Raw genomic sequence first — 26,475 nt, 5'->3', positions numbered from 1 at the left:
AAGATTTTTATTTTTAAATATTTTTTTGAGACAGGGTCTTGCTCTGTTGCCCAGGGTGGAGTGCAGTGGTGCAACCACAGCTAACTGTAGCCTCAACCTCCCGGGCTCAAGGAATGCTTCCACCTCAACCTCCCAAGTAGCTGGGACCACAGTCATGTGCCATCATGCTCAGCTAATTTTTAAATTTTTGTACAGATAGGGTCTTGTTATGTTGCCTAGGCAGGTCTTGAACTCCTGAGCTCAAGCAATCCTCCCACTCTTGGCTTCCCCAAGTGCTGGAGTTACAGGTGTGAGCCACCATGCCCAGCCACTTGGCCAGTTTTTAAATCACCGAGAGCTATAGCTGGTCCCATGGCACAGGTGACGTGGGGCCAGGCTGGCAGGTCTGGGTTTGTTCTGCTGTATACTCACTGCGCAATCCTGGGGAGGTTCCACTGCCTTTCTGGAATTCAACTTCCTCATTCTCACTCATTTTGCAAAAATTGGAGGCACCACAGATAAATGAATGCTTACTGCCTAGCACACATTAGTCAATGTTCAATACGGGACAACAGCTAATGAATTATTAGCAGTAGTGTTAGGAACAATATTTCCCTGCTATCTATTTCTATATGCTCTATATGCTGCAGTTGCTGGATTACTAGGCATTAACGTGTTAGACATAAGCCACACACCTGTCCGAGAAGGGTAACACTTTTGTGAAGAATGCCCTTGAAGGACAGAAGAAACCCTGGGGGTCTGTTAGCCCTTGCTGTCAAGAATAGACAATAAATTCAGGCAATTTTGACACTACCACTCACAAGACAGTAAGAAGCAGAACAAATGCACACGCTAAACTAGACCCCCTTCTAGCAAAAGGAGAGGTCATTGAAGATGAGAATAGTTCAAGGGATCATAAGGATCTGGGTATTTCAGCTGTGTTTCCAATTACCATGTCACCCACCATTTACTCGAGTATCACAGCCAAACTGCCTCTGGCTCCCATCTCTCCCCAGTGCTCTCCAAAGTATACTTCTCCCCCACCTTTCCAACCTGTCCATGGCTTCTTCCCTTTAAAGGCCCTTGATGTGTGCATCTGCCTCATATGGTTCAAGTCCTCTATGTGTCTATGAACTGCTGAGTATGATTAAAGTCTGGAGTTTCTGATGTGAGATAAATGGGGGCAAATCTTTTTTAAATGGCTGTCCCAGAGCATCCAGCAGACCATTACAAAGGCTTTCTTGTCACTATCAAGACCAAGCCCTGGATCCATGACATGGATCCATGGATGAGTTTTAAGGATATATAACTTCTTGAAATGGAAGGTTTAGACCGGGCACGGTGGCTCAAGCCTGTAATCTCAGCATTTCCGGAGGCTGAGGCGGGTGGATCACCTGAAGTCAGGAGTTCGAGACCAGCCTGGCCAACATGGTGAAACCTTGTCTCTACTGAAAACACAAAAAATTAGCTGGGCATGGTAGCACACACCTGTAGTCCCAGCTACTTGGGAGGCTGAGGCAGGAGAATCGCTTGAACCCAAGGTAGAGGTTGCAGTGAGCCGAGATCGTGCCACTGCACTCCAGCCTGGGTGACAAAGCAAGACCCTGTGTTAAAAAAGAAAAAGAAAAAATACATGGAAAGCTTAGTATTCTTAGTATTCTGCACATGAATATTTGTTTTTCTGGAGTAGGGTCCATACCTCTCATTAAATTCCCATGAAGGAGCATATTCACCAGAAAACTAAACATCAGTGGCTCTGACCAAAGTTCAGCTAACTATAGCCTGAAAGCCAAACCTGGCCCATTGCCTGTTCTTTTGAATAATGCTTTATTAGAATACAGCTACCTTTACATGCTTACCTATCATCTATGGTTGCTTTCACATGAGAATAGTAGAGCTGAGTAGCTGCACCAGAGACCATATGGCCCAAGAAGGCTAAAATATGCACTATCTTGCTTTTTCCAGAAAAAGGCTGCTGATCCCAAATTTGGACAAGATCTTTTTAGTACCATCCACTACATGAGCAGTTGTTGGTTAATAATTCACCACTGAAATCCAAAGGTGAGAAAATGATTTTAGAATAAAAGTTTCCCGGCTCTAATACATTTGCAACCTTATAGACATCTACTATATATTGGCCCTCATCCTGTACTCCTTGGAAACCTATTGGGCAGAGGAGCGGCCAAAGGAGAGGCTAGTTAGAATTCTTACAAGGCTACCTGCTACGGGTATCTTGGGCTAAGCCTCCTTTGCAAACTGCTAGAGAAGAGGTAGTCAGGCAAGAGAACTCTCATCACTCTAAATAATTCAGAGTTTTGATGCTGGCTACAAACCAAACATGGGAAATTATATAATTAGCAGCAGCACATTTAAAAGACTATATAAAATATGCTAATGCTCTCACCATGTGAAGCCAAAGCTGCAGAAATGATGCCATATATTAACTAGCCTAGGATCAGTCCAAATACAGAGAAATCTCTTAAGAGCATTTAAAAAATAATGATATCAATCCTTTTGATAGAATGCCTTTCTTGGGCTACAAAATAGGTTAACAAAAAGTCTTACTCCATTTCAATGTGTTTTAAGTTACTTATGTCCATTTTCAGTGCATTTTTTGATAAACAGCATATTATATTAATTTTATTATCTTTGAGTCAAGAACTACCTTTCATGTGTTTGGTTGTTGTTTTTATTTTTAATCTTATTTTGGATAGATCTCACCATTCTGATCTATTTGCTGGCTGATCAGTTTATGTATATGGACTCTAATTATACATGTGCATACTCTTTATCCACTCTGCAGAGAACAAAGCAAGGAGACACCACAGAAAATATGACTACACATCCAAGATATTCAGCGTAATTCTGTTAGTGTCTCCCATGCTTGAAATCTCAAGACCTATATGCTTTACCTAAACCTACAGTTTGTATACAAAACTAGGTGTCCAGAGCTAGGGGTGAGAGTTACACATATTAACAGTCTCTTGGCCAGAAGGGAAGAAATATTCGCAAATGTAATTTTTTTTTTTTTTTTTTGACAGAGTCTCACTTTGTCGCCCAGGCTAGAGTACAGTGGCACAATCTTGGCTCACTGCAACCTCTGCCGCCCAGGTTCAAGCGATTCTCCTGCCTCAGCCTCCCGGGTAATTTGGACTACAGCATGTGCCACCATGCCCAGCTAATTTTTGCATGTTTAGTAGAGATGGGGTTTCACCATGTTGGCCAGGCTGGTCTCGAACTCCTGACCTCAAGTGATCCGCCTTCTTAGGCCTCCCACAGTGCTGGGATTACAGGCGTGAGCCACCGTGCCCAGCTGCAAATGTAATCTTACTGTCACGGAACCTCTTGGGAGTCTTATTCCACTCAACAGTGCGCCACATGCTGGAATTTCTGAGCTTTCCATTCCGGACTGTCAAGCAGCCCTTGTACCACTTTCCAATCTGAGTTTGCTAAGCATTGCTGCTGACTGTGGATGGCCTCTTCCTGGGAGTTTCACCATAAGCTAGCATCCCCCACATTCACTAGCATATTGTTCAGATAAATGTTTGTTAAATAGTTCACAATAAAGATCTCAAATTTGCTCTACTTTAATCAAGAAATGACAGTTTCTCAGAACCCAAAAACAATACCACCAAGTAGCAATATTTGTCCATTATATTACAGCCTTGCAATGTGGTTTTCACCTACATCATCTCATTTGATCCTCATGACAATCTTTTGTGATTGGTACCACTTTTGTTTCACTTTTACTGTGGACCTTAACTCAGAGAGGTTAAGTAATTTGTCCAGAGTCACACAGGTGAGAAGGGCAGGAGTTGGTGGGACTCCCGACTCCCATCTCCAAAAGAGCTGCTGCTCTTTCGAGGGCACATTTTAGGGCACATCTGAGGCTGATGCACTGACTGAATGGTGCAACTTCACACAATGGAATGAACCCCCGACTGGAAGTCAGCACCTTTTGAAATTCAGACGCTTCAGGCCTCAGCTGTGACACTAACCTGCTAGTTGACTTTGGGCCCTCACGTAATCCCTCTGGACTTAGGCTTCCTCACATTGTGAAATGAGAGAACTGAATTAGAAATTCCTTAAGGTTCTTTCAACTCCAACAATTGGGAATTTTATGGAGCAAAAGTAATCCATTTCCAAATTATCTATCTGAAGGAAATAATACATTGTGTCAAATATAAAGTCTACTCTATGAGCAAATGAAAGAGATTTTGCATTATACATATTTTTAGATGAATCATGCCACAAGTCCAACCTTCTCAATGGCTAAGAGCTAATTAACTAAAAGCTGGCTGTACACACAGTTGTCAAAACATTTCTATGACCTTTATGCAGAAATCATACTCTTGAGATGGGAGTGTCCAAGAGTGATCAGCCTCCCTGTCCTGAGCTGGGAGCTAGTCATTTTGCCTTTCTGTGTTTGCAAAGATCCAAAGTCCTTGATAAGTTTATTGTTTTTGTTACACTGTTTGATTTCTTATTATAAGTGTTCAGCATTATTCTCATTACAGAATCAGCGTGGATGTCCTCCCCCAGATCTTGACAGGTTCCATGCTGTATAATAAAACATGTGTCTGGTTTTCTTCCCAGGTTCCTGGCAGGGAGCTTCTAAACCCTTGGAAGTTCCTAAGTGATAACACTGTCTATGTCGGGTCCTTTGGATGACACCAAGTTTATGCTAATGAGATGACTCAGGATGGGGGCCAATCACACCTGAAAGGTCAATCATGTGATTAGAGGGTTAGGGCTTTGATTCATGTGATATCAGCCTGACCTCTGGAGACTCAGTTCCAATCACAGGGCCTATGATGTAATCACCCATGCCTACATAACCAAACCCCGGTAAAGACTCTGGACACCAGCAGCTGAGTGAGCCTCCTGCTTGATGAACACATCAGTGAGCTGAGAGTGTGACGTGTCCGAATCCCACAAGGAAAGGACCTGCAAGCTCCACTTATGGGACTCTCCCAGATCTTACCCTTGTCTGTCTCTTCAATTGGCTAGCCCTAGTCTGTAGCCTTTGTAATGAAACTGTAATCATAAAGATAGTGCTTTCCTGAGTTCTGTAAGTTGTTCTAGCAAACTATTGAATTCGAGGGAGCTGTGGGAATCCCTGAATTTGTAGCCAGTTGGTCAGAAGTTTGGGTGGCCTGGGGACTCCTAAATCAAGGCTGGTCCCAAAGCGTGGGCAGCCTTGTTGGGGATGGTGCCCTTAACCTGTGAAGTCTGGGCCGACTCCTGGTAGTTGGCGTTGGAACTGCCCTCAGCACTGCGGCCTGCCTGCCACTACTGAGCTGTGCATGAGGACAGGTCAGGCACCCTCCCATCTCAGGCCCTCTGCACTAACTGCTCCCTCTGCGGGGGGAGCATTTTTGCTTCTGGGATCGGCACGGCTGGCTCCATTACCCCTCAAGTTTTTGCTCAAATGTCACTGCTTCCTGAAGTCTTGCCCCTGCAGCCTCCCCACACCACCCACTCTCCATTTACTCCCTTTCTCCCTTCCCTATTTCACTCTTCTTCATAGCACTTACCTTCCAATACACTCGGTACTTTGCATATGAGATTTTGTATGTCAAATGCATTCCTCTGATGAGATGTAAGCTCTATCTGGGCAAAAACTTTTCTCTCTTTCGTTCATTGTGATATGCCTAGTGCTCAGAGCAGTGCCTACCCATGTAATTCACTCACTGTTAGTTGAATCTTGCTGAATCTACACCTAAATGCATGTATACACATATAAGATCAGGCTCCTGCAATATGATAAATTGAATTCATGTTAATTGTCTATAAGCCCTTGTGGGTAGTATATTGAGCTACGCTAATTTTCATATTTGGGAACCCCATAGCATAGAGTGACATTTTATATCTCACTTGAGCAAGAAGCAGCTCACTTTTCTATACACTTTTCTTTTTTTTTGAGATGGAGTCTCGCTCTGTTGCCCAGGCTAGAGTGCAGTGGTGCGATCTCTGCTCACTGCAAGCTCCGCCTCCCGGGTTCACGCCATTCTCCTGCCTCAGCCTCCCGAGTAGCTGGGACTACAGGTGCCTGCCACCACGCCTGGCTAATTTTTTGTATTTTTAGTAGAGATGGAGTTTCACCGTGTTAGCCAGGATGGTCTCCATCTCCTGACCTCGTGACCCACCCACCTCAGCCTCTCAAAGTTCTATACACTTTTTTAAAAGCTTATACTAATCTTCTAACTTCTAATGGTATTCTCGGGAAAATTCTGTTGAAAGGCTGTCAAGTGTGAAACGAACAAATACAAAAAGGTATGAAAACATAAATTTGGCTATGTTAACATTAAAGTTGAAGGGCAAATCTATAAAAGCAAATTTTTGTTTTTCCAGAGCTAAAAAACTCAAAAGCTTTATAACCTCAGTTCTCAATAGTTGGGCAGGGAGCTCTGTGGTCAGATCACTGGGGTGTCCCCACTGCCATACTGTTAGGCTGTCCTCTAGTGGACAAAAAGCAATCACTGGCTCAGTTGGCCCAAGAGTGCTTTCATGACTAAACATAGAGGTTGATTTTTACCTTTCAGCAAGATGATGCTAGTTTCACACTGCTCTGCTGGCAATGATTTGCCTTTCCTCATTCCCCTACTCTAAGCAAACATGTATGGATTCTTCTTGTCCATTTGCTGGCACTTCCTGACAGCACTGCCACTTTTCTTCAGCTTTGTCCTCTGATTATTTGACTAAGAGTGATACAAACTTAGAGAATCTCTTCCTTTCATATCTGTTTTAGGTCTTCAGGAAAAGTGAGACTCTTGATTTCACAGTGATTCAGCCTATTGAGCAATGAAGATGTCACCCACACCATCTTTTTTTTTTTTTTTTTACTAAAAGCTTATCTATGTGTTTATTTTCCAGAGCTGTTAAGAGAGAGAAACTTAGCTTCAGGTGGTGAAGAGCCATAGAATATCAGTATCTTATTATATTTTAATCATTCAGAACACTTACAAAATTTAAAAGCTATAAAGACAGCCTATATACACACATATCAAATTATTTAATACTCAACTTTGAAGACAGATTTTAAAATCACCTTCACATCAAATATACTGTTTTCCACAGGGATTTTCACTTCATCTGTTTTCATGAAGTAGATATTTAACTTTCCAGAACATTTTTGTTTAAACCCAAGAATACTTGACATGCAGTGGGCTCTTAGCTAGTATATATTTGGTGTGGGAAAACAAATGGGCACATTTCAAATAGGAACAAAAACGTAAGTTCCTATGCCCTGTGGACCCACGCTGAAAGGAAAGTCCTCAAGTTCCCTCCTGTATTCAGGGGTATGTGTGAGTCAGTGCAAGGGACAAAACAATCTGTTGTCTTCCTCTGTAGACTTGTTAAAAAGAAATTAGTTGGATTAGCCAGGCATGGTGGTCGACACTTGTAGTCCCAGCTACTCAGTATGCTGAGGCAGGAGAATCATTTGAACCCAGAGGAGGAGGTTGCAGTGAACTGAAATCATGTCACTGCACTCCAGCTTGGCTGATAGAGCAAGACTCCATCTCAAAAAAAAAAAAAAAAGAAAGAAAATAAATTAATTGGGACCCCATTAGACTGAAATGATTCCAGCACCTTGGCTTCCTATATAAGCAAGCTGAAATGCAACTCGGTGTGAAAGGTAAAATGAAACTTAAACATAATCTATCAGAAACTGCCAACCAATCTGTAACCGGGGACTTTCCACTGGACTCACTTAAATAAGGCTACTGCTCCACTTTAATGAGTCAAACATTTTCTTTGCCTTGAGTCAATGTTCATCTTATAAAAGCCTCTTTCCATGTCACTCTGTTGGAGGTCAAACTGCTTTTGGTTTGGTGCTGCCCAGTTCATGAATTGCTGTCTGTTTAAATAATCTCTTTAACATTTTAATTTGTTTACATTTATCTTTTAACAGTTTGTTAACCAGCTGCAGACAATCACCCAGACAAAGCTGGGCATTGAATCTGAGGCTCCCCTACCATTGTTGCCCACAAGGAAATGTGAGTGTTACCATACCTTTTCATTTCTTTTCATTTTATCAGAGTTCCTAGGCAGCTATGCTGTTGGTCTTTGGCTAGGCGGGCCTCTAGCAGCATAACTCAGTTGGGAAAAACAAGGGCCTGGAAATCAGACATCATTTCAACTCTCTGCTATTGTTTATCCTCAGGCAGAATTTGGATGCTTAAAGTTCTTAAATGGCCAGAATCAATGACTAAAATTAATAAGATGCTATCTGGCATGAATACAATTAAAGCACTACAAGGAGGTTCAAATATTCAATTAAACAAGTAGAAGCTGGCTTGACATCACCTCAGAAAGCCCCAGAGAGTTCAGCTGGCCAAAAGCTAACCATGAGCCTGCATTGTTTCACAATTGTTAAAAGAAACCTTAATCACTCTTAGGCTGTATTTGGACAAGTTTGTTGCCTCTATCAAATAAGTTTATATTCTCAAAACTCTTTGAAGTCCTCAAGGAATACTATGTTCTGTTCTAGGTGCCATTTTAGGGAGGCTATTGCTGATCAATATCTAGTATTGGATATCAAGAGAAGTGTAACCAGGATAGTAGGGTAGTCTTAAAAGAAATAGTTGAGGAAACTTTGTCTGGAAAAGAAGTTTTTGGGAAGTACCAGGCTATAGGTCTCAAGCATCTGAAGACTAACAGATGGAGTAGATTCCTTTTGCATCCAATAATTCAGCTAATATTTCTGGAGCCCTTACTACTCATGGCACCCTGATATGTACTGTGGGATATATGTTTTAATGACACACAGGACCAATCTCAAGGCACTTACAATAAAGTAAGATAAAGTACAAAGTGTCCAGGATCCTCAGTTTTAATTCCAACTCTGTTACTCACTGGGGATGTAACTGTGATGGTTAATTTTATGATGGTTAACTTGAATGGGCCACAGGGTGCCCAGATTAAACATTATTTTGGGGTGTGTCTGTAAGGATGTTTCTGGGTAAAATTAGCATTAGAATCAGTGGACTCCGTAAAGTAGACTACCCTCGGCCGGGCGCGGTGGCTCAAGCCTGTAATCCTAGCACTTTGGGAGGCCGAGATGGGTGGATCACAAGGTCAGGAGATTGAGACCATCCTGGCTAACATGGTGAAACCCCGTCTCTACTAAAAAATACAAAAAACTAGCTGGGCGAGGTGGCGGGCGCCTGTAGTCCCAGCTACTCGGGAGGCTGAGGCAGGAGAATGGCGTAAACCCGGGAGGCGGAGCTTGCAGTGAGCTGAGATCCGGCCACTGCACTCCAGCCTGGGCGACAGAGCGAGACTCCATCTCAAAAAAAAAAAAAAAAAAAAAAAAAAACAGTAGACTACCCTCTCCAATGTAGGTGGGCCTCATCCAATCCATGAAAGCCCGAACAGAACAAAAGGTAGACGAAGGAGAAATTCACCTTTTTCCTTCTGCCTCACTGCTTGAGCTGGAACATCTCATTTCATCTTCTCCTGCCCTTGGACTGGGACTCTCATCATTGGTTCCTCCAGTTCTCAGGTCTTTATTCTCAGACTGAACTATATCACTGGCTTTCCTGGGTCACCAGCTTATAAACCACAGATTGTGGGACTTCTCAGCCTCCAGAATCACACAAGCCAATTCCTTATAAGTCTATCTTTCGTCTATCTCTGTGCATGTATGTGTATTAGTCCATTTTCACATTGTTGATAAAGATATATGTGAGACTGGGAAATTTACAAAAGAAAGAGGTTTAATGGGACTTACAGTTCCACATGGTTGGGGAAGACTCACAATCATGGCAGAAGGCAAGGAGGAGCAAGTCACATCTTACATGGATGGCAGCAGGCAAAGAGAGAGTGAGGAAGATGCAAAAGTGGAAACCCCCAATAAAACCATCAGATTTCATGAAACTTATTCACTACCATGAGAAGAGTATGCGGCAAACCTCCCCCATGACTCAATTATCAACCGCCAGGTCCCTCCCACAACATGTGGGAATTATGCGAGTACAATTCAAGATGAGATTTGGGTGGGGACACAGGGCCAAACCATATCATTCCACCCTTGGCCCCTGCTGAATCACATGTCCTCACATTTCAAAACCCGTCATGCCTTCCCAACAGTCCCCCAAAGTCTTAACTCATTTCAGCCTTAACTCAAAAGTCCACAGTCCAAAGTCTCATCTGAGACAAGGCAAGTCCCTTCTGCCTATGAGTCTGTAAAATCAAAAGCAAGCTAGTTACTTCCTAGATACAATGGGGGTACAGACATCGGGTAAATACAACCATTCCAAATTGGAGAAATTGGCCAAACCAAAGGGGCTAGAGGGCTCAAGTAAGTCCAAAATCCAGTGGGACAGTCAAATCTTAAAGCTCCAAAATGATCTCCTTTGACTTCATGTCTCACATCCGGGTCATGCTGATGCAAGAGGTGGGTTCCCATGGTTTTAGGCAGCTCTTCCCCTGTGGCTTTGCAAGGTACAGCCTCCCTCCCAGCTGCTTTCATGGACTAGCATTGAGTGTGTGAAGCTTTTCCAGGTGCACAGTGCAAGCTGTGAGCAGATCTATCATTCTGGGGCCTGGAGGATAGTCCTTCTCACAGCTCCATTAGGCAGTGCCACAGTAAGGACTCTGTGTGAGAGCCCTGATGCTACATTTCCCTTCTGCATTGCCCTAGCAGAGGTTCTGCACGAGAGCCCTGTCCCTGCAGTAAACGCCTGCCTGGGCACCCAGGCATTTCCATACATCCTCTGACATCTAGGCAGAAGTTCCCAAACCCCAATTCTTGACTTATGTGCACCCACAGGCTCAACACCATGTGGAAGCTGCCAAGGCTTGGGGCTTGCACCATCTGAATCCATGGCTTGAGCTCTACATTGACTCCTTTCAGCCATGGCTAGAGTGGCTGGGACGCAGGGCACCAAGTCCCTAGGCTGCACACAGCTCAGGGATCCTGGGTCCAGCCCATAAAACCCCTTTTTCCTCCTAGGCCTCCAGGCCTGTGATGGGAGGGGCTGCTGTAAAGACCACCGACATGCCCTGGAGACATTTTCCCCATTGTCTTGGGGATTAAAATTTGGCTCCTTGTTACTTATGCAAATTTCTGCAGCTGGCTTGAATGTCTCCTCAGAAAATGATGTTTCCTTTTCTATCACATTGTCAGGCTGCAAATTTTTCAAACTTTTATGCTCTGTTTCCCTTTTAAATGCTTTTAACAGTGTCTAAGTCACCTCTTGAATGCTTTGCTGCTTAGAAATTTCTTCCACCAGATACCCTAAATCATCTCTCTCAAGTTCAAAGTTCCATAAATCTCTAGGTCAGGGGCAAAATGCTGTCAGTCTCCACTAAAACATAACAAGAGTCACCTTTGCTCCAGTTCCTAACAAGTTCCTCATCTACATGTGAGACCACCTCAATCTGGATCTTATTGTCCATATCGCTATCACCAAACTTTCCCACATTTTCCTGTCTTCTGAGCCCTCCAAACTGTTCCAACCTCTGCTTGTCACCCAGTTTCAAAGTTGCTTCCATATTTTTGGGTATCTTCCCAGCAGCGCCCCACTCTACTGGTACCAATTTACGGTATTAGTCTGTTTTCATGCTGCTGACGAAGATATACCCAAGACTGGGCAATTTACAAAAGAAAGAGGTTTGATTGGACTTACGGTTCCATGTGGCTGGGAAAGCCTCACAATCATGGCAGAAGGCAAGGAGGAGCAAGTAATATCTTACATGGAAGGCAGCAGGCAAAGAGAGAGTGAAGAAGACACGAAAGCAGAAACCCCTGGTAAAAACATCAGATCTCATGAGACTTATTCACTACCATGAGAGCAGTATCAGGGACACTGCCCCCATGATTCAATTATGTCCCACTGGGTCCCTCCCACAACACGTGGGAATTATGGGAGTGCAATTCAAGATGAGATTTGGTTGGGGGCACAGAACCAAACCATATCAGTATATCTGTGTGTGTCTCTGTGTGCGTATGTGTGTGTATCCTATTGGTTCTGCTTCTGTTGAGAATCCTGATTAATACAGCGATCTTGGACAGTTTCTCAACTTCTCCTAACGTGGCTTTCATTATTTGTGAAGCAACACTGCAGAGGTTTCCTGATAATTAAACGTGATGATTACTCATAAGCTAGATGCATTAAAAAAAAATCCCAGAACACACAGCAGAATGAACAACAATGGTATAATAAAGAGCAAAGAGCTGGAAAAAGAATGAGAAATTAGTAACTGATTGAAACCAAGTAGCTGGAAAGAGGCTTTACAAGGATGGTGATGTTTGACTTGAACCTCAGAGGACAAGATGGAATTTGGTGGATGAGGAAGGAGAAGAGGAAAAAGAGCATTCCACATTAATGAGACAACATGAGTAAAAGCAGCTATTTTGAAAATAAATAGCTTTTGGGAGACCAACAAATAATACTGCGGTTGGAGGGCAGAGGAGGAATAAAGGGTGAGAACAGCTAGAAAGACATAACCCAGTCAGATTACAACTGCCCTAGAATCTCATGCCAAGGCGTCTGTAGGCAGTGGAGGGCTAGGTAAGTGAATTCAGGAGGATCAATCTGTGTTCAAATATGGTGTGAAAATGAAAAACTGCAACTAGGATAGAAAATTCAAGCATCTTCATGAGTCTAAGTGGGAGATGATGAGGAACCGACCTAAGATAATGGCAGTAGCATTGGAAAGGAGGGGGACAGATGGGCTATGGGGAGTAAAAGTGAGGAGTGAGTAAAAGATGACTCCATGTTTTGCAACCTTGGTGTTGAGAATGCTGATGCCATGAGCTCATCCAGGAAACACAGAACAAGAAATGAAGCTGACCAGATAGATGATGAGTTCAGTTGTGGGATGTTTTGAATTTCAGGTGGCTGTGGAATAGTCATAGGGAAGTTCATAAGAGAAAGTTGGAAATGTGGTTCTGGAGCTTCTGAGAGGAGTCAGGGTTAGAGATGTATATCTCAAAGGAGGTACATTTAAAGATTAAGGATGTATTGTCAAACAAAAACAAACTTGGGTTTGACCTCTGCCTTTAATACTAGCTGTGTGGCCTTGAACAAATTACTTATCATCTCCAAGCCTTAATTTCCTTAATTGTAAATTTGGGAAAATTATACATACTTCAAAGGCTTTGCTTATTGCATACCATCTGGTTGCCATTTGTCACCATCACTGTCTATCAGAACCATCATTGCTGGAGCCATTAAAGTAGGTGAACTTGGCTAGGAATAGAGAGTAATTAAGTTCAGAAAAATGAATGAATCTTAGGGAACAATTATTAAGGGATATATGACTGAAAAGCAAACCTGAAAGGAGCTTAAGAGTATTCAAAGGGGGACAGGCAGACGATCAAGACGTCAAGACACTACAAAGGGTCAAGGGGCAAGAATTTCAAGGAGGGAATCATCAAAAATGTCAAATGCTACAAAGAAGTCAAGTAGGATAAAGAAGAAAAGAAAAAGATAGAACACTGAATATAGTGCTTTGAAGATTATCCTTGCTTAGTGGAACTACTACATATGTTAGGTATAGAAGCCAGTTGCAAAGGCAATAGGATTGAAAATGAAAATTTCACCCAGACTCCAAGGAGATGTGTATCAGATACCAAAGTGAATTGTGAGACAGATCCTATTCCAGAAATTTCAAAGCAGATATAAACAGTTCTAGACCTTAGTCTTCTTACCCACTTTGAGGATATAAAAGTCTTAAGTTACTGGAGGGAAAGCAGATCTATGAGAAGGATTCCTTAAGAGAGAGCCTTGCTGTGAATTCCATCATTCCAAAACAGGGGTGATGCTCCCCTTCACCTCAATAGGGGTTTCACTGGAAGATCGTAAGTGCTTGATCAGTGTCCTCTGTGGACAGAGGGAAATGACAGACTGGTATTCATGTGTCTGACTTTCACCCGAGAGCCTCTGGCAGAAAACTGAAGGAGGCTTGGTTGTACTGAGTGGCCTGTTGTTAGAGGCAAAGGATGCATGAGTGTTCTGATGGATTTGAGGGCACAACTTGGCGTGGAACTAATTTAAATTCTTCCCAAGAGGAGCATCTGAGGCCAATAGGGAGGGCTTTGGAAAACAGGGACTGAGAGAGATTCAGCCAAAGCTGGAAGAAACTGAATCAACCACATCAATAAAGAAGAGCAGAATGTTCCCAGTGAGAGTCCCTGAAGAACCCATTAAAACACCCAAAAGAAAAGTTAGCTTTAAATCACAGTTTCTGGCTGAGAGAGTTTGAAGCTACCCTACAACAGAACAGTCAAGTAAGGACTTTCCACCTCTCCTTTCTCATCACCGTGCCCCATCTACCTCATCCCCATTCCAATCCTGGACAGATCAAAACAGTGGGGAGGAGAGAGTGGGCAGGAGAGAAGTCATCAACCCTCCCCTTGTCCTGCAGAGTAGGGGACTCACCACATGCTACATTGGGCTCTAGCTAGGTGTAGAAACAGAACTCCAATTTTGAATGACTGTTATGTGGGACTAGATAATTTCACTTTGGAATGATGATGGCAGTTTGCATCTAGTAGAGTCCACAAGACTTTTTGACTATCTTAGGAGGGAGCAGAAAAATATTGGGATTCCTGAGGTGGCATCCAGTGCCAAGAAAGGAACTTCCAGCCTTACATAAACCTAAATGGATGGGGGAAGACAGTTTAAAAAAAAAAAAAAACTGATAAAACCCCATAATTCTTGTGTGTTCCATGTACCAGTTACCCAATGGTATAACAAATGATCAGGGTGAAGAAGTGGAGGCTTCAAGGACAGTCATTATTTATTATTATTTTTTAGCAGTTTGGCAGAGAAAGAAAGGCAAAGTGGCTTGATGAGATGACGGAGATGACTGGAGGCTCTTTTAGTATAGGAGGAACCTGGGCCTAGCTGTGGGCTGAAAGAAAAGAGACTATACATAGGGTAAAACAACAAATCCACAAAACAGTAGGAACAGAATACTGACAAGGAAAGGTCACAAAGAGAAATAGAAGACAAAGACAGGGACTATCATTGATTTTAGAAGAGAAAGGGACTTCATTTTTTGGAAAGTTGAGGAAAGCAGGAGAGAAGATGAGGAAAGATATAGGTCATTTTGGTCTAGAAGGAAAAGAAATAACAGAGTTTACAGTGAGTGATTTTGACCATGAGGGAAGGGATAGGAGGGAAGCTCCCCTTAGAATGAGGGCAGTGGGTAGTATTTGTTACTCTGGAGACCAGAACTAGGAGGACTATGTGCAAGCTGGGGAGACATTAATTTGGGCTCAATAACTTGTTAAAAATGAGCACTAGGCCGGGCGCGGTGGCTCACACCTGTAATCTCAGCACTTTGGGAGGCCGAAGCAGGCGGATCATGAGGTGAGGAGATGGAGACCATCCTGGGTAACATGGTGAAACCCCGTCTCTACTAAAAATTCAAAAAATTAGCCGGGCATGATGGCACGTGCCTGTAGTCCCAGCCACTTGGGAGGCTGAGGTAGGAGAATTGCTTGAACTCGGGAGGCAGAGGTTTTAGTGAGCCAAGATTGCGCCACTGCACTCCACCAGGCTGGGTGACAGAGTGAGACTCTGTCTCAAAAAAAAAAAAAAAAAAAAAAGCACTAGTGGACAGTGGAATTAGCCTTCTTCTAAATTTGCACCCCATCATCAACAAAGGGTTCCAGCTGGGGATGGAGGAACAACTGTTGGATGCTGTGGAGAGGGTTTCTGCATCAAAGGGGAGGGGAAGCTGATGACCTCCAAGACCTTTAGTGTCCACGATTCACATACAATGCTATATTTGGTAGGGATTTCCATATCAAAAATTCATATGTCACTGTTACTGAATATAATAAAAAGGAAGGCCCATGAGGAGCGGAAGAGAAAATGTAAAGGAAAGATTGCAGGTGTTATACAATGCCTTGATTTTCTAAGTAGGAAATTATCTATTTGTAGCGAAGGAACTAGCTTGAGCTTGAGTTAGAGTCTGTCTCCAAGGTACAGTACTCTATATGTATCCATAGTTTGGCTGTTGATTAAATTGGAACAATCACTATGTTCTGGGACATTTCAGATTTATGCATGAGCTAAAAGGTAGCTATGGTCAGGAAAGTCTCCAGAACCCCTTGCGGCCTTTCCACTGCTTGGAGGCAAATAGGAACTTGCTGACGAGAGCAAAGTATGTTAGCAAATGTGCCCCGTATTCAGAAGCCAGAACAGACAAAAGCTCCCAAACCCTCTATGTCAGACATCAAGCTGAAGTCTACAAATCAATGCAATCAGGAATGATCATACCAGATTTTATATCCATTTCTCATAAGACAATGAAGAGCCACAAAAACTTAGAATTATTCAACAAGATAGCTATATTAGTTTTTCAGTTGTTTGGCTTTTTTGTTTGTTTGTTTCCTGAGACAGAGTCTCGCTCTTTCGCTCAGGCAGGAGGGCAGTGGTATAGTCTCAGCTCACTGCAGCCTCGACCTCTGGGGCCCAAGTGATCCTCCCACCTCAGCCTGCCAAGTAGCTGGGACTACAGGTTTGCCCAGCTAATTTTTTGTAGAGATGGGGTTTCACCATGTTGCCCAGCTAATTTTTTGTAGAGATGGGGTTTCACCATGTTGCCCAGGCTGGTCTTGAACACCTGAGCTCAAGTGATCCACCTGCCTCAGCTCCCAAACTGTTGGGATCACAGGCATGAGCCACCATGGCTGGCCCTATACTGTTTCTTTAAAATAAAAACTGTACATTCCTAGAATTAACATCTATTGAAACGATAAAATATTCTAGCACCAACAAGTACCATCCATCTCAAAGAAATCTGCTCACAGATGCAACGTAAACTGGCCTTATAATCCAATTACAATTTAGATTTACAAAGAGTTGTCTGTCTATTGTAAATCACTAGTCATTTTACCACAGTATTTTTCCTAAGAGATAAAAGCCACTAGAATAATATGCAATATTTAATATTCTGGGTCAAAGTTCAGCACCTAAGATCCTCTGACATCTTTACACATAAACAATATTAAAAGTCAGTATGGACTAGCCTGGCCAACATGGCAATACCCCATATCTACTAAAAATATAAAAACTAGCCAGGCATGGTGGTGTGTACCTGCAGTCCCAGTTACTTGGGAGGCTGAGGCAGGAGAATTGCTTGAACCTGGGAGGCGGAGCTTGCAGTGAGCTGAGATCACACCATTGCACTCCAGCCTCGGTGACACAGCTAGACTCCACCTCAAAAAAAAAAAAAAAAAAAGTCAGTTGAAGGGTCACATCTGATCTAAGTGTTACTGCCTGCAGCTACTTGAGCTTAGCACACTGCCTAGTACATAGTAAGCTAGCTTATTGAATGAATAACTACATGAGTGAAAGAATGGATGGATTTTGTTAGCAGTGACTCAAAAACTAGTTTGTGAGGAGGAGTGGTCTTTGTCCTGACTGTGAGCATCTTCCAGTGTTTCCATTAACCTTCTGGTTTCCTAGCATCACCAGCCTCAGGACAAAGCAGCAGGGCCATCAGGTCTCTTTAACTCAAATCAACGTGGGCATGGAAAGAGGGAAGCGTTTACCAAGGGCTGGGACTCCTGAACACTGCCACTTTTAGAAGTCTGATTGGTTCTTCTACATGTGGTTTAGTTTAATCTTCTAGAGATTCCCTCCAGAGAAGAGTGGGTATCTTCAAAGGAGCCTTAATTCCCTCTTACCTCCACCAGAGCAACAAAAGTTAAGAGTGGAAGAAAGCAGTAGTAATCGCTTTCTGGTTCCAAAGAGCACCAAAAGCAGATCTTGATGTCATCTGCCTCCAATTAAGCCCCGCAAATGAAGCTACATGGCTGAGTCCAGCTGCAATCCACTAGGAGGTATATTTCAACTGAGGTGTCATTCCCCAGCATCATTCACTGGGTAATAAGGAACACAGTTTCGAACGTGCTTTGACATTTACTGTGTCATTTGAGGTCCATTACAACTCAGGAAAAAAAAAAAGTGTTTCAGGGAATAGGAAGCAGGCTTGGAGATGTAGAGACCACACAGAAAGTAGGACATAGAGCCTGGATGAGACTGTGTCTTCCAAACACAATCCTACTTTTCCAATACTGTTCCTACTATTCTCTTAGGTTGGTGAAAAAGTAAACACTTTTTTTTTTTTTTTTTTTGCCATTACTTTCAGAAGCTGTGATTATTTTTGCACCAACCTAATAGGTTCTAGCCCTATTTTCTTATCACCCAGAATTAGGGAAAGCAATCAGAACCCCCTGGTGAATGGTGCCTGATGCAGCTTCTGTCTTATTTGGGACATGAGTCCCAGGAAAATGGTTAGGATAGAATATTTCTAGAAATATTTACCAAGCAGATCTTGGATACCCAACACCATGGAGATCCATAAGAGAAGCTGAGGAAATGTCCATTCTAGAATCACATACCCAGGAAGAACATTGGACTACAGGCACATCTGTCTGGTGCAGGGAGAAGTAGAACTGGTATTTCCTGGAGATCGGTCACTACACATGCACACACGTGCACGGGCATAAACACATGCACACACACATGCACACGCACACTGTGTCTCAAAAGTCTTCCCGCAGTTTTGAGCTTTAATGACTTCAGAATTGTAAACACTACAAACATACAAAAATCTGAAAGCTTATTTACATTTCTTCTATAGTTACTTAGTTTTAGGAATACTAAATACATTTTTTAATTTTAATGTTTTGTTTCAGTTCACATTTACCACCTTCAATCAGAGGGGCAAAAACATTTTACAGTATAGTACATGATACCCCTACAATCCACACACAAATGACCCATGTCACGTAACATCTCATACTAAGCCTGCAGTCAAGTAAAAGTAAATTTCACACGTGCTGCTGTGAAAACGACATCACTACTAAGTCAGCTTGTAAGGCTGGCATTTTTCTTTCTTTCACACCCTAGAGCTCTTCTTTTTGTTTATACAAATTCAATTTTATCTTGTTAGACACAATCCACCCTGTTAGAAACTTTTCGGATCCTCATTCTACCTTTGACCACATCAGCTTTCCTCCCTGATGGTTCAAATCCACACAGCTTTAATGTTCTCTAAAGGACACTTTTTTTTTTTTTTTTTTTTTTTTTGAGATAGAGTCTTGCAGTCTTACTCTGTGGCCTAGGCTGGAGTGCAGTGGTGTGATCTCGGCTCACTGCAACCTCCACCTCCCAGGTTCAAGTGATTTTCCTGCCTCAGCCTCTCGAGTAGCTGGGACTACAGGTGTGTGCCACCACACCCAGCTACTTTTTTGTATTTTTAGTGGAGATGGGGTTTCCCTGTGTTAGCCAGGATGGTCTTGATCTCCTGACCTCGTGATTCTCCTGACCTCGTGATCCACCAGCCTTGGCCTCCCAAAGTGCTGGGATTACAGGCATGAGCCACTGCGCCTGGCCTCAAAAGGACACTTCTAACCATGCTAAACCATATCAAGTCCAAAGCAGATTCTTGTGGTGTGAAACCTGTTCACTCTCAGCAAACAAACAAATCCCTTCCTTCAGGGGTCTGATGGGACAATTCTAATAGAGATCTCCTCCGGCACATTAGACATCGGCCTATAAATCAGTACCTTTTGGACAGAGAAGATAAATCAATTAAAAATACAACCACCTATACCATTTACTATATATTTTCTTCTTAGTCCAAGGGATTTCAAGAGGGGCTCTGTCAAATGCACTGCTGAAATCTCAGACTGTCTGACAGCATTCCTCTGATCCACGAGGTGAGGAACCCCAACTGTGAAGGATCAGATGAGGGGCAGCCACAGCTCTGTTGTTGATGTATTCTACTAACAAATATAATGCTATTACTGTAAATATCTAAGGACAGATCCAAACAAATATGATAAACATTAGTTTACTTGTAATCCAAGTTCAAATAAAATTCGAACAGCTTCCACCAATGTCTTTTTTAGGTTGAATTTTGTTCCCCAAAAAGATATGTTCCAGTCCGAATCCTGGTACCTTTGAATGAATCTTATTTGGAAATAGTCTTTGTAGATATTAGCAAGCTAAGATGAGGTCATACTGAATGTGAGTGGCTCCAAATCCAATAACTGGTGTCCTTATGAGAAGAGGGAAATTCTACTGAAATGCAGGGGAGAAGGTTACATGAAGATGGAGATGGAGATTGGAGTGATGATGCTGCCACAAGTCAAGGACTGCTGGAAGCCATCAGAAACTTGGAAGAAATGAGGAAGGATTCTTCCCTAGAGCCTTCAGAGGGAGCACAGCCCTGCCAGTACCTTGATTTTGGACTTCTTGTCTTCAGAACTGTGAGCCAACACATTTCTGTTGTTTTAAGTCACCCAGTTTGTGATACTTTGTTATAGCAGCCCTAGGAAATGAATTCAACATCTAAGCAAAACAATGGACTTTGAAGGTAATGCCTATTAACATCAGAATCAAGAGCACTTAGGAACTGGTTGATAAAAAATCAGAAAGATCTGAGAAAAGTTGAAAGAGAGGATGACAGGTATCTGGACTCCCGAGTAGGTGGCAGTCCTGGCCAAGGCGAGGCTCCAGATGGCAGTGGAGTGAATGGGTAAAGGAACTAGCCAAGCAGAGTCGAGGCACTGGCTTTGAGGCTGGGGGGTTGGACAAGAATTGACATCCAGCATCAGGCTCATCCCCAAGATCACTGTCCCTCCCAAGTGTGGGGTGATGATCCTTTCTCAACAAAACCCTATCACTTTTAAATGGCAACAGATCACAAATTCATCCATTTGTCATCAACACAGAAGCAAAACCATGTTGAGCTTCCTGTCTCCAATGTGACATTTTCCCTGCCTCTGTTTCATCATTCTAAATTAGACAACAAGGGAAGGATCTGCTGGCCTCTCTGCTTGTCTCTATCTATAGTGCTCTAGCCACCATCTCCAAGGTGCTAAGATTCTACTGATTGATGACGATATCGCTAAAATGGTTACATTCTGAACCAGAACAAGGAAGGTGTTATTTTCCGAATGTGCAAACTTAGGAGTGGAAGGAGGCTCCCTGGCAGTTTCCTATATTAATCTGGCTCCAATGTGGCCCCATGAAATATTCATCTACAATGGCAAATCTCCTCCCAGGATGGACCTTAAGAGACATCCTTAGGAGATTTCCTAGCAGGAATTAGACAGATGTATTATTGCTAAATCCTGAACTCACTGGGAGCCAGGTTAATCTGGAAAGTTAAAATAAAAGTGCCGCCTTGTGGCAAAAGGCCCACTTCTTGGCACCTTAAATGAAGCACAGCCTTGCAGAGGGCACGAGTAGTAATTCTGAAGATGCCTGTACCCACCGCTGACACCCCTTTAAGGAAGCTACTATGGAAAAGGCCAAATGAAGCATCGATGTGCAAATACCATTTAGCAAGCACAGATAAGCTGGGTTAAATCATGCTCGGAGCACTTAAAAAAAGATTCAAATGTTAATACATTAGCACTGGAACATGCTGTACAAGCAACAGGAAAATTGCAGTTGTCAACGTGTGAATTTAGTCTCGGGATAAGTTCATCCAAGGAAGTAAAATCTCAATTTAGATCGTTTTTCTGTTTGAGCCCCCTTCCTTCCATATCCACGTGTTTCTTTTGGAATGGGGGAGGACATCGTTACTCAGCAAATGTATTTCACACCAAGAAAGGGTTAGGACATTATTCATCCATGGAAGGGATGTGAAGTTCTCAGCTAATTAGTTTGAAGTGGTCCTTCACAAGGTCAAACCACAAAAGATGGAGAAGGTGTCCTAGGATGTGTGTGTGTGTGTTCGCATGTAAGCCCTTGTGTGCATCTCTCTGTATATCTGTGTGCATTCTTTTTTATTCTCTTATTTATTTATTTATTTGAGACAGAGTTTCACTCTTGTTGCCCAGGCTGGAGTGCAATGGTGGGATCTCGCTTCACCACAACCTCCACCTCTCAGGCTCAAGCCATTCTCCTGCCTCAGCCTCCTGAGTAGTTGGGATTACAAGCATGCACCACCATGCCTGGCTAATTTTGTATTTTTAGTAGAGATGGGGTTTCTCCATGTTGGTCAGGCTGGTCTCGAACTCCCAACCTCAGGTGATCTGCCCTCCTCAGCCTCCCAAAGTCCTGGGTTTACAGGCGTGAGCCACCGCGCCCGGCCTGTGCGCATTCTTTTTAATGAGAAATAATTCTAAGGGGCAAATAGCAAGAGGAAAGGGGCAGTGCACCTACTGTATTACAGAATTTCTGGCATTTTCCTGTTGTACGTCTCAGAAAGTCGACCTGCTCATCATAGCAGGTGCATGGGAGTAGCTGCGGCACCCTGGGTGGAGAGCGCATTGGCTGTTGCGAAGGGAAGCCCGGCTACGTGAGCTCACCCAGCCCAGCCAGCAGGGAGAAGGGGCCCCAAGTCCATCTGGGGCCTAGATAGAGACCCCAGAGCTTGGAAGATGTGGCCAACTCTGCTTGCTGGTTTGAAAAAGAGATGTATTCCAGGTTGAGTTTGACAGGCTGTTTTCTATATCAAAGCAACAAACAGGCTTTCATTTCAGAATGCATCTGGTCTCCTAAACCATTCTATCACAAGAAGCTATTTTCTTTAAATGGAAAGTCAGGGCAGTTTATTTTTCTCAAAACCATGCTGTCAACTCTTCTGTCTGACTCTTAACTTTCACCTGTTCTACACAATGGCAAAGCTGTTCTTAAAATGGTGGTGTGGGGGAGACCTTCCCTGAGGACACTATACTTGTGATATATTTACAAAAATCTGTGCTTCAAAGGGCACGTAGATCAGAAATAAAGATGGAATGTATTTGAGTCAACTTATTTAGAGAAAAAGGGATGCCAAACCACTCTTCCAGTTTTGGTCCTTGAACCAAAATAAATCTCTTCAAATGACACATCTATTTACATTCTTAATGGGCATTTGAAGTTTTCATGAGAAAGGGGCAATTTTAAAAATCCTTATCCCTCCCTACACACTCTAAGTCATTTTTTGGGGGGACAGGGTCTTGCTCTATCACCCAGGCCTAGTACAATGGCACAATCAGGGCTCACTGCACCTTTGACCTCCCTGGGCTTAGATGATCCGTCCACTTCAGCCTCCCGAACAGCTAGGACTGCAGGTGTGCACCACCATGCTCCGCTAACTTTTGTAGAGACAGGGTTTCGCCATGTTGCCCAGGCTAGTCTAAAACTCCTGAGCTCAAGTGATCTGCCCACCTCGGCCTCCCCAAGTGCTGGGATTGCAAGTGTGAGCCACCACACCCATCCTTTAAGTCATTTTTAAATCAAAGAATCATAGTTCCTAAGTGCATACAACTGATAATAAGTATATATGCATGTAACATAGATGCTGTGCATTAACACACATCTGCAGTGTTGGGGTGACACCACTACATCACATCACTTTCCCATTATTGTTAGTGCTCAAGTGTTGCTCAGCCACTATTTCAAAAGCTCACTGATTTGTTTTTCTGCATTCATCTAAGCAAATAATTCATTATCACTTCAAAAAGCATTTCCAACTAGGCAGAATCTGAGTTGTCAGTAAATATGCAATACTCCCCTAATTAAATTAGAGTAATATTATCAAGGAAGGGGTACAATAATCTTTGGTACAATAATCTTACCTGTGATAGTGCTAAGATTCTCAGATGATTAATAGTATCAAAAATATCATTCTAAAAGTCACAACCTTTCATATTCATTTCCTAAGACATGTATTTCCCTCTTTATAACCATCCCCTCTTTATCAATTACAGAGTAGCACATTTAGTTTGTTAATGGAAGGAAGCTAACTTCTCTTTTCTGATATCTCACAGATGCTAATGACACATGAATGCTACAGTATTTAAAGGAAAAAGGGAAAGCAAGCCATTTGCCCGGTTAGGAATTAAAGGAAGCCACCTGAAAACTGAGCCTAGAAACATCTTAAATGATTTTATGATGACAAATCCCTCGGTTAAAAATTGTGGAAAAAATATATAATTAAAAATGTAGAAATCCACACCATCATCTTCTACGTAACAACAACTTAATTATTAAGTGGTTATAAATTAGCCATTAGTTACTTATTCTTCTAAATGATTTCACTTTTCCAATTCTCATTTCATCTGTTTTCCATATTTAAAAAAAAATCAAAGAAATTCAAGATATGGAAAAGACACGCTGGGTGAGGATCTGAAACTGATTTGGTAGCTTTGGAGTTGACATAATCTTGGCCTGGTGCAGCTCATTTTCGAAAGCTGCCTCAAATTTCCCCTGGTTTTGAACTTTTTTTTTCCTTACCACTTTCATCTAGCAAGAAATCATCCTGGTAACGGAACTTCTCCGGTCCACATGCAATAAAAATGTCATCATCACCAAAAAAGTCCTGAAGGCACATCACCTACAAGAGAAAAGCATGGCACTCAGCAAGGGTGGTAGAACAGCAATTACAACAATGCAACCCCACGAGCAGACATCTGCATAAAGCCCCTTCCCACCTAATGGAATCAACAGGGCAGCTTCTACAGAGGAATTTGAAAAGAGGGGTTCGAGCATCTGTTACTAGTAAGAAACATGTTCCATTTCAGTGCTGCAGGAAAACAGGATAAGGAAAATAGAACCAGTAACTGTCACATTTATTACTTGATATATCAATAGGCTCTGAGGTAAGAGCCCTTTGTTTCCATATTAGAGTAGGTGCAGCGCCTCTTTCCTCTTCAGAATGTAATACTCTTTGATAGTAACACAAGTCAGCATATGGTTTTAACAACAAATATGTTTAGTAACTGAAGCCATCATAATCACTGAAGAAAAATATTTCTCTTATCATATGAACATAATCACCTCTTTAAACCCATTCCACCTCTAGTTGAAAGAAAAATGAAACTCTTTCAAAAATAATAATAAATAAATTAAGCTATTGCTTAGGGTTAGAGAGATTATGGTAAGTGTAAGCCCACACCCAAGCTCTGCCAAACTCTAAAACTCTCAGGCCACCCATTTCTTCTTGTCATACAAAAGGCAAGTTTTAAGGCAACCTTTTGATATTTACTCGACTTACTCTCCAATGAGAGCTTTAAGAAAGCTAAATGTCATTTTTGCAAGTAAATGTGATCAAAATGAATAATTTTCAAGCATCTTGCTCTCTGTCTTTGGATAGACTCTGTAACATTTTATTCACATTGTGTGCAATGCCAACACTAGGAACACTGCTGATTTCTAACTATTTTCAATTTCCTTTGACCACTTGGGCGAATCGTAAGATGGCTAGTTGCAGGCACCCATTCAGAGCTGTATGAAATAGAGGTTGTAATAGTATTTTCCCCTGGATATTTGAGGACCAGAGACAAGCCTCTCTGGAGTGCTCGTGGGCACCTCTGAAGTTCTGCTTTTTTGTCAGTCCCTGGGAATGCTACTCTGACACATCACATGTGCTATAAGACATAGAATAGTAAGTTGAGAGAACATAGCATTATTTAGAGTCCCCAAAGGCAATGATGTGTGGGCTTTAGACTGTCTTTCCAAATAATGTCTCATTTCTAAATAATCACTTGGCTGAAGTTTTTAAAATGCAATTTCTATAACAGTTTGATAATCAACATTAAACAAGAATGAGGTATTATCCATGGTTGTCAATGTTTAGTCTGCCCATGAAAGCTTAAAAACACAGGGGATTTAAGAGGGATGCTGTAATCACTGAGGAAGATAAACTGAAGGACTTCAAGAGTGATGTCAGAAGCTCTGATATTCTATTTGGTTTAAAAGCAGACCATTTGAATTCAGAACCCACCCTCCATTTCACTCCTCTTTCTCTGACTCCAACCCAATCCTGTTCATCTTTACCTTCATGACACCATAGCTTCTTCTAGCATCATCTCTATCAATGCCCCCCCCGTGGCCATTTTCATTTGACATTTCAATTACAGAAAGTATTTACTGAACGCCTACCATGTGCCAATCAGCATCTGGCAGAAATGAAGAAGTCATGATCTCCACCCAAATGTGAACAATTAACCCAAAAGAGCGGTATCTCCTAAAGTGTGGATGGTTAATATGTTTTGTGCAAAAGAGAGTTCTAAAGCCAAACAGATTTGGAAAATATTTGTTTCCAAATTCTCAGAACCCTTAATGTTCTAATACACATCATGACGTCAAAGAAGAGATAGAAAAATCCAGTATTTCCCAAACTTATTTGATTCCAGAACTTTTTTCTCACACAGCATCATGAAGACAGATAGTGTCTTCCTTTAGAAGTGGGCCGACAGCCATAGGTGAAAAGATCTCTGGGAACAAAGGAAAGAAAGAAGTTACCCACTCTGCTCCTAGGCGGCCACACTTCTGCAGCTGATAAGTATTTCATTGCCAACTAATTTACTCACTCAAACATTTATGATGGCCCTACTCTACATCAAACATTCTGATGATGTATCTCTGATAGATGAAAAATATTGTTTTTGAAAGGAAACACATTCTCACTCCCACCATTTGCATTTGAGAACATCTGATTGCTAACCACATCCTACGCATCGGTGTGTCCACGTTTCATGCCACTTCTATGTGGACAAATAACTACCATCAAAACTAC

At 42.3% G+C, this 26,475-nt stretch overlaps 1 protein-coding gene across 3 annotated transcripts in view; it reads right to left on the bottom strand.

Annotated features, from left to right (window-relative positions):
- The window catches only part of DCLK1 (doublecortin like kinase 1), a 359,681-nt gene that overhangs the window by 156,906 nt on the left and 176,300 nt on the right, over window positions 1–26,475 (bottom strand). For all 3 annotated transcript variants that reach the window (XM_033235344.1, XM_033235370.1, XM_033235334.1), the window contains exon 4: window positions 24,192–24,291. In XM_033235344.1, coding sequence (XP_033091235.1) covers window positions 24,192–24,291 — 100 coding nt within the window. The remainder of the gene's footprint in view (window positions 1–24,191; window positions 24,292–26,475) is intronic.

This window comes from Trachypithecus francoisi, unplaced genomic scaffold, assembly GCF_009764315.1.
Source record: "Trachypithecus francoisi isolate TF-2019V2 unplaced genomic scaffold, Tfra_2.0 Contig01461, whole genome shotgun sequence".
Taxonomy (NCBI): domain Eukaryota; kingdom Metazoa; phylum Chordata; class Mammalia; order Primates; family Cercopithecidae; genus Trachypithecus; species Trachypithecus francoisi.
Note: the sequence above shows the minus strand (reverse complement) of the source record. Positions and strands in the feature narration are given on the sequence as shown.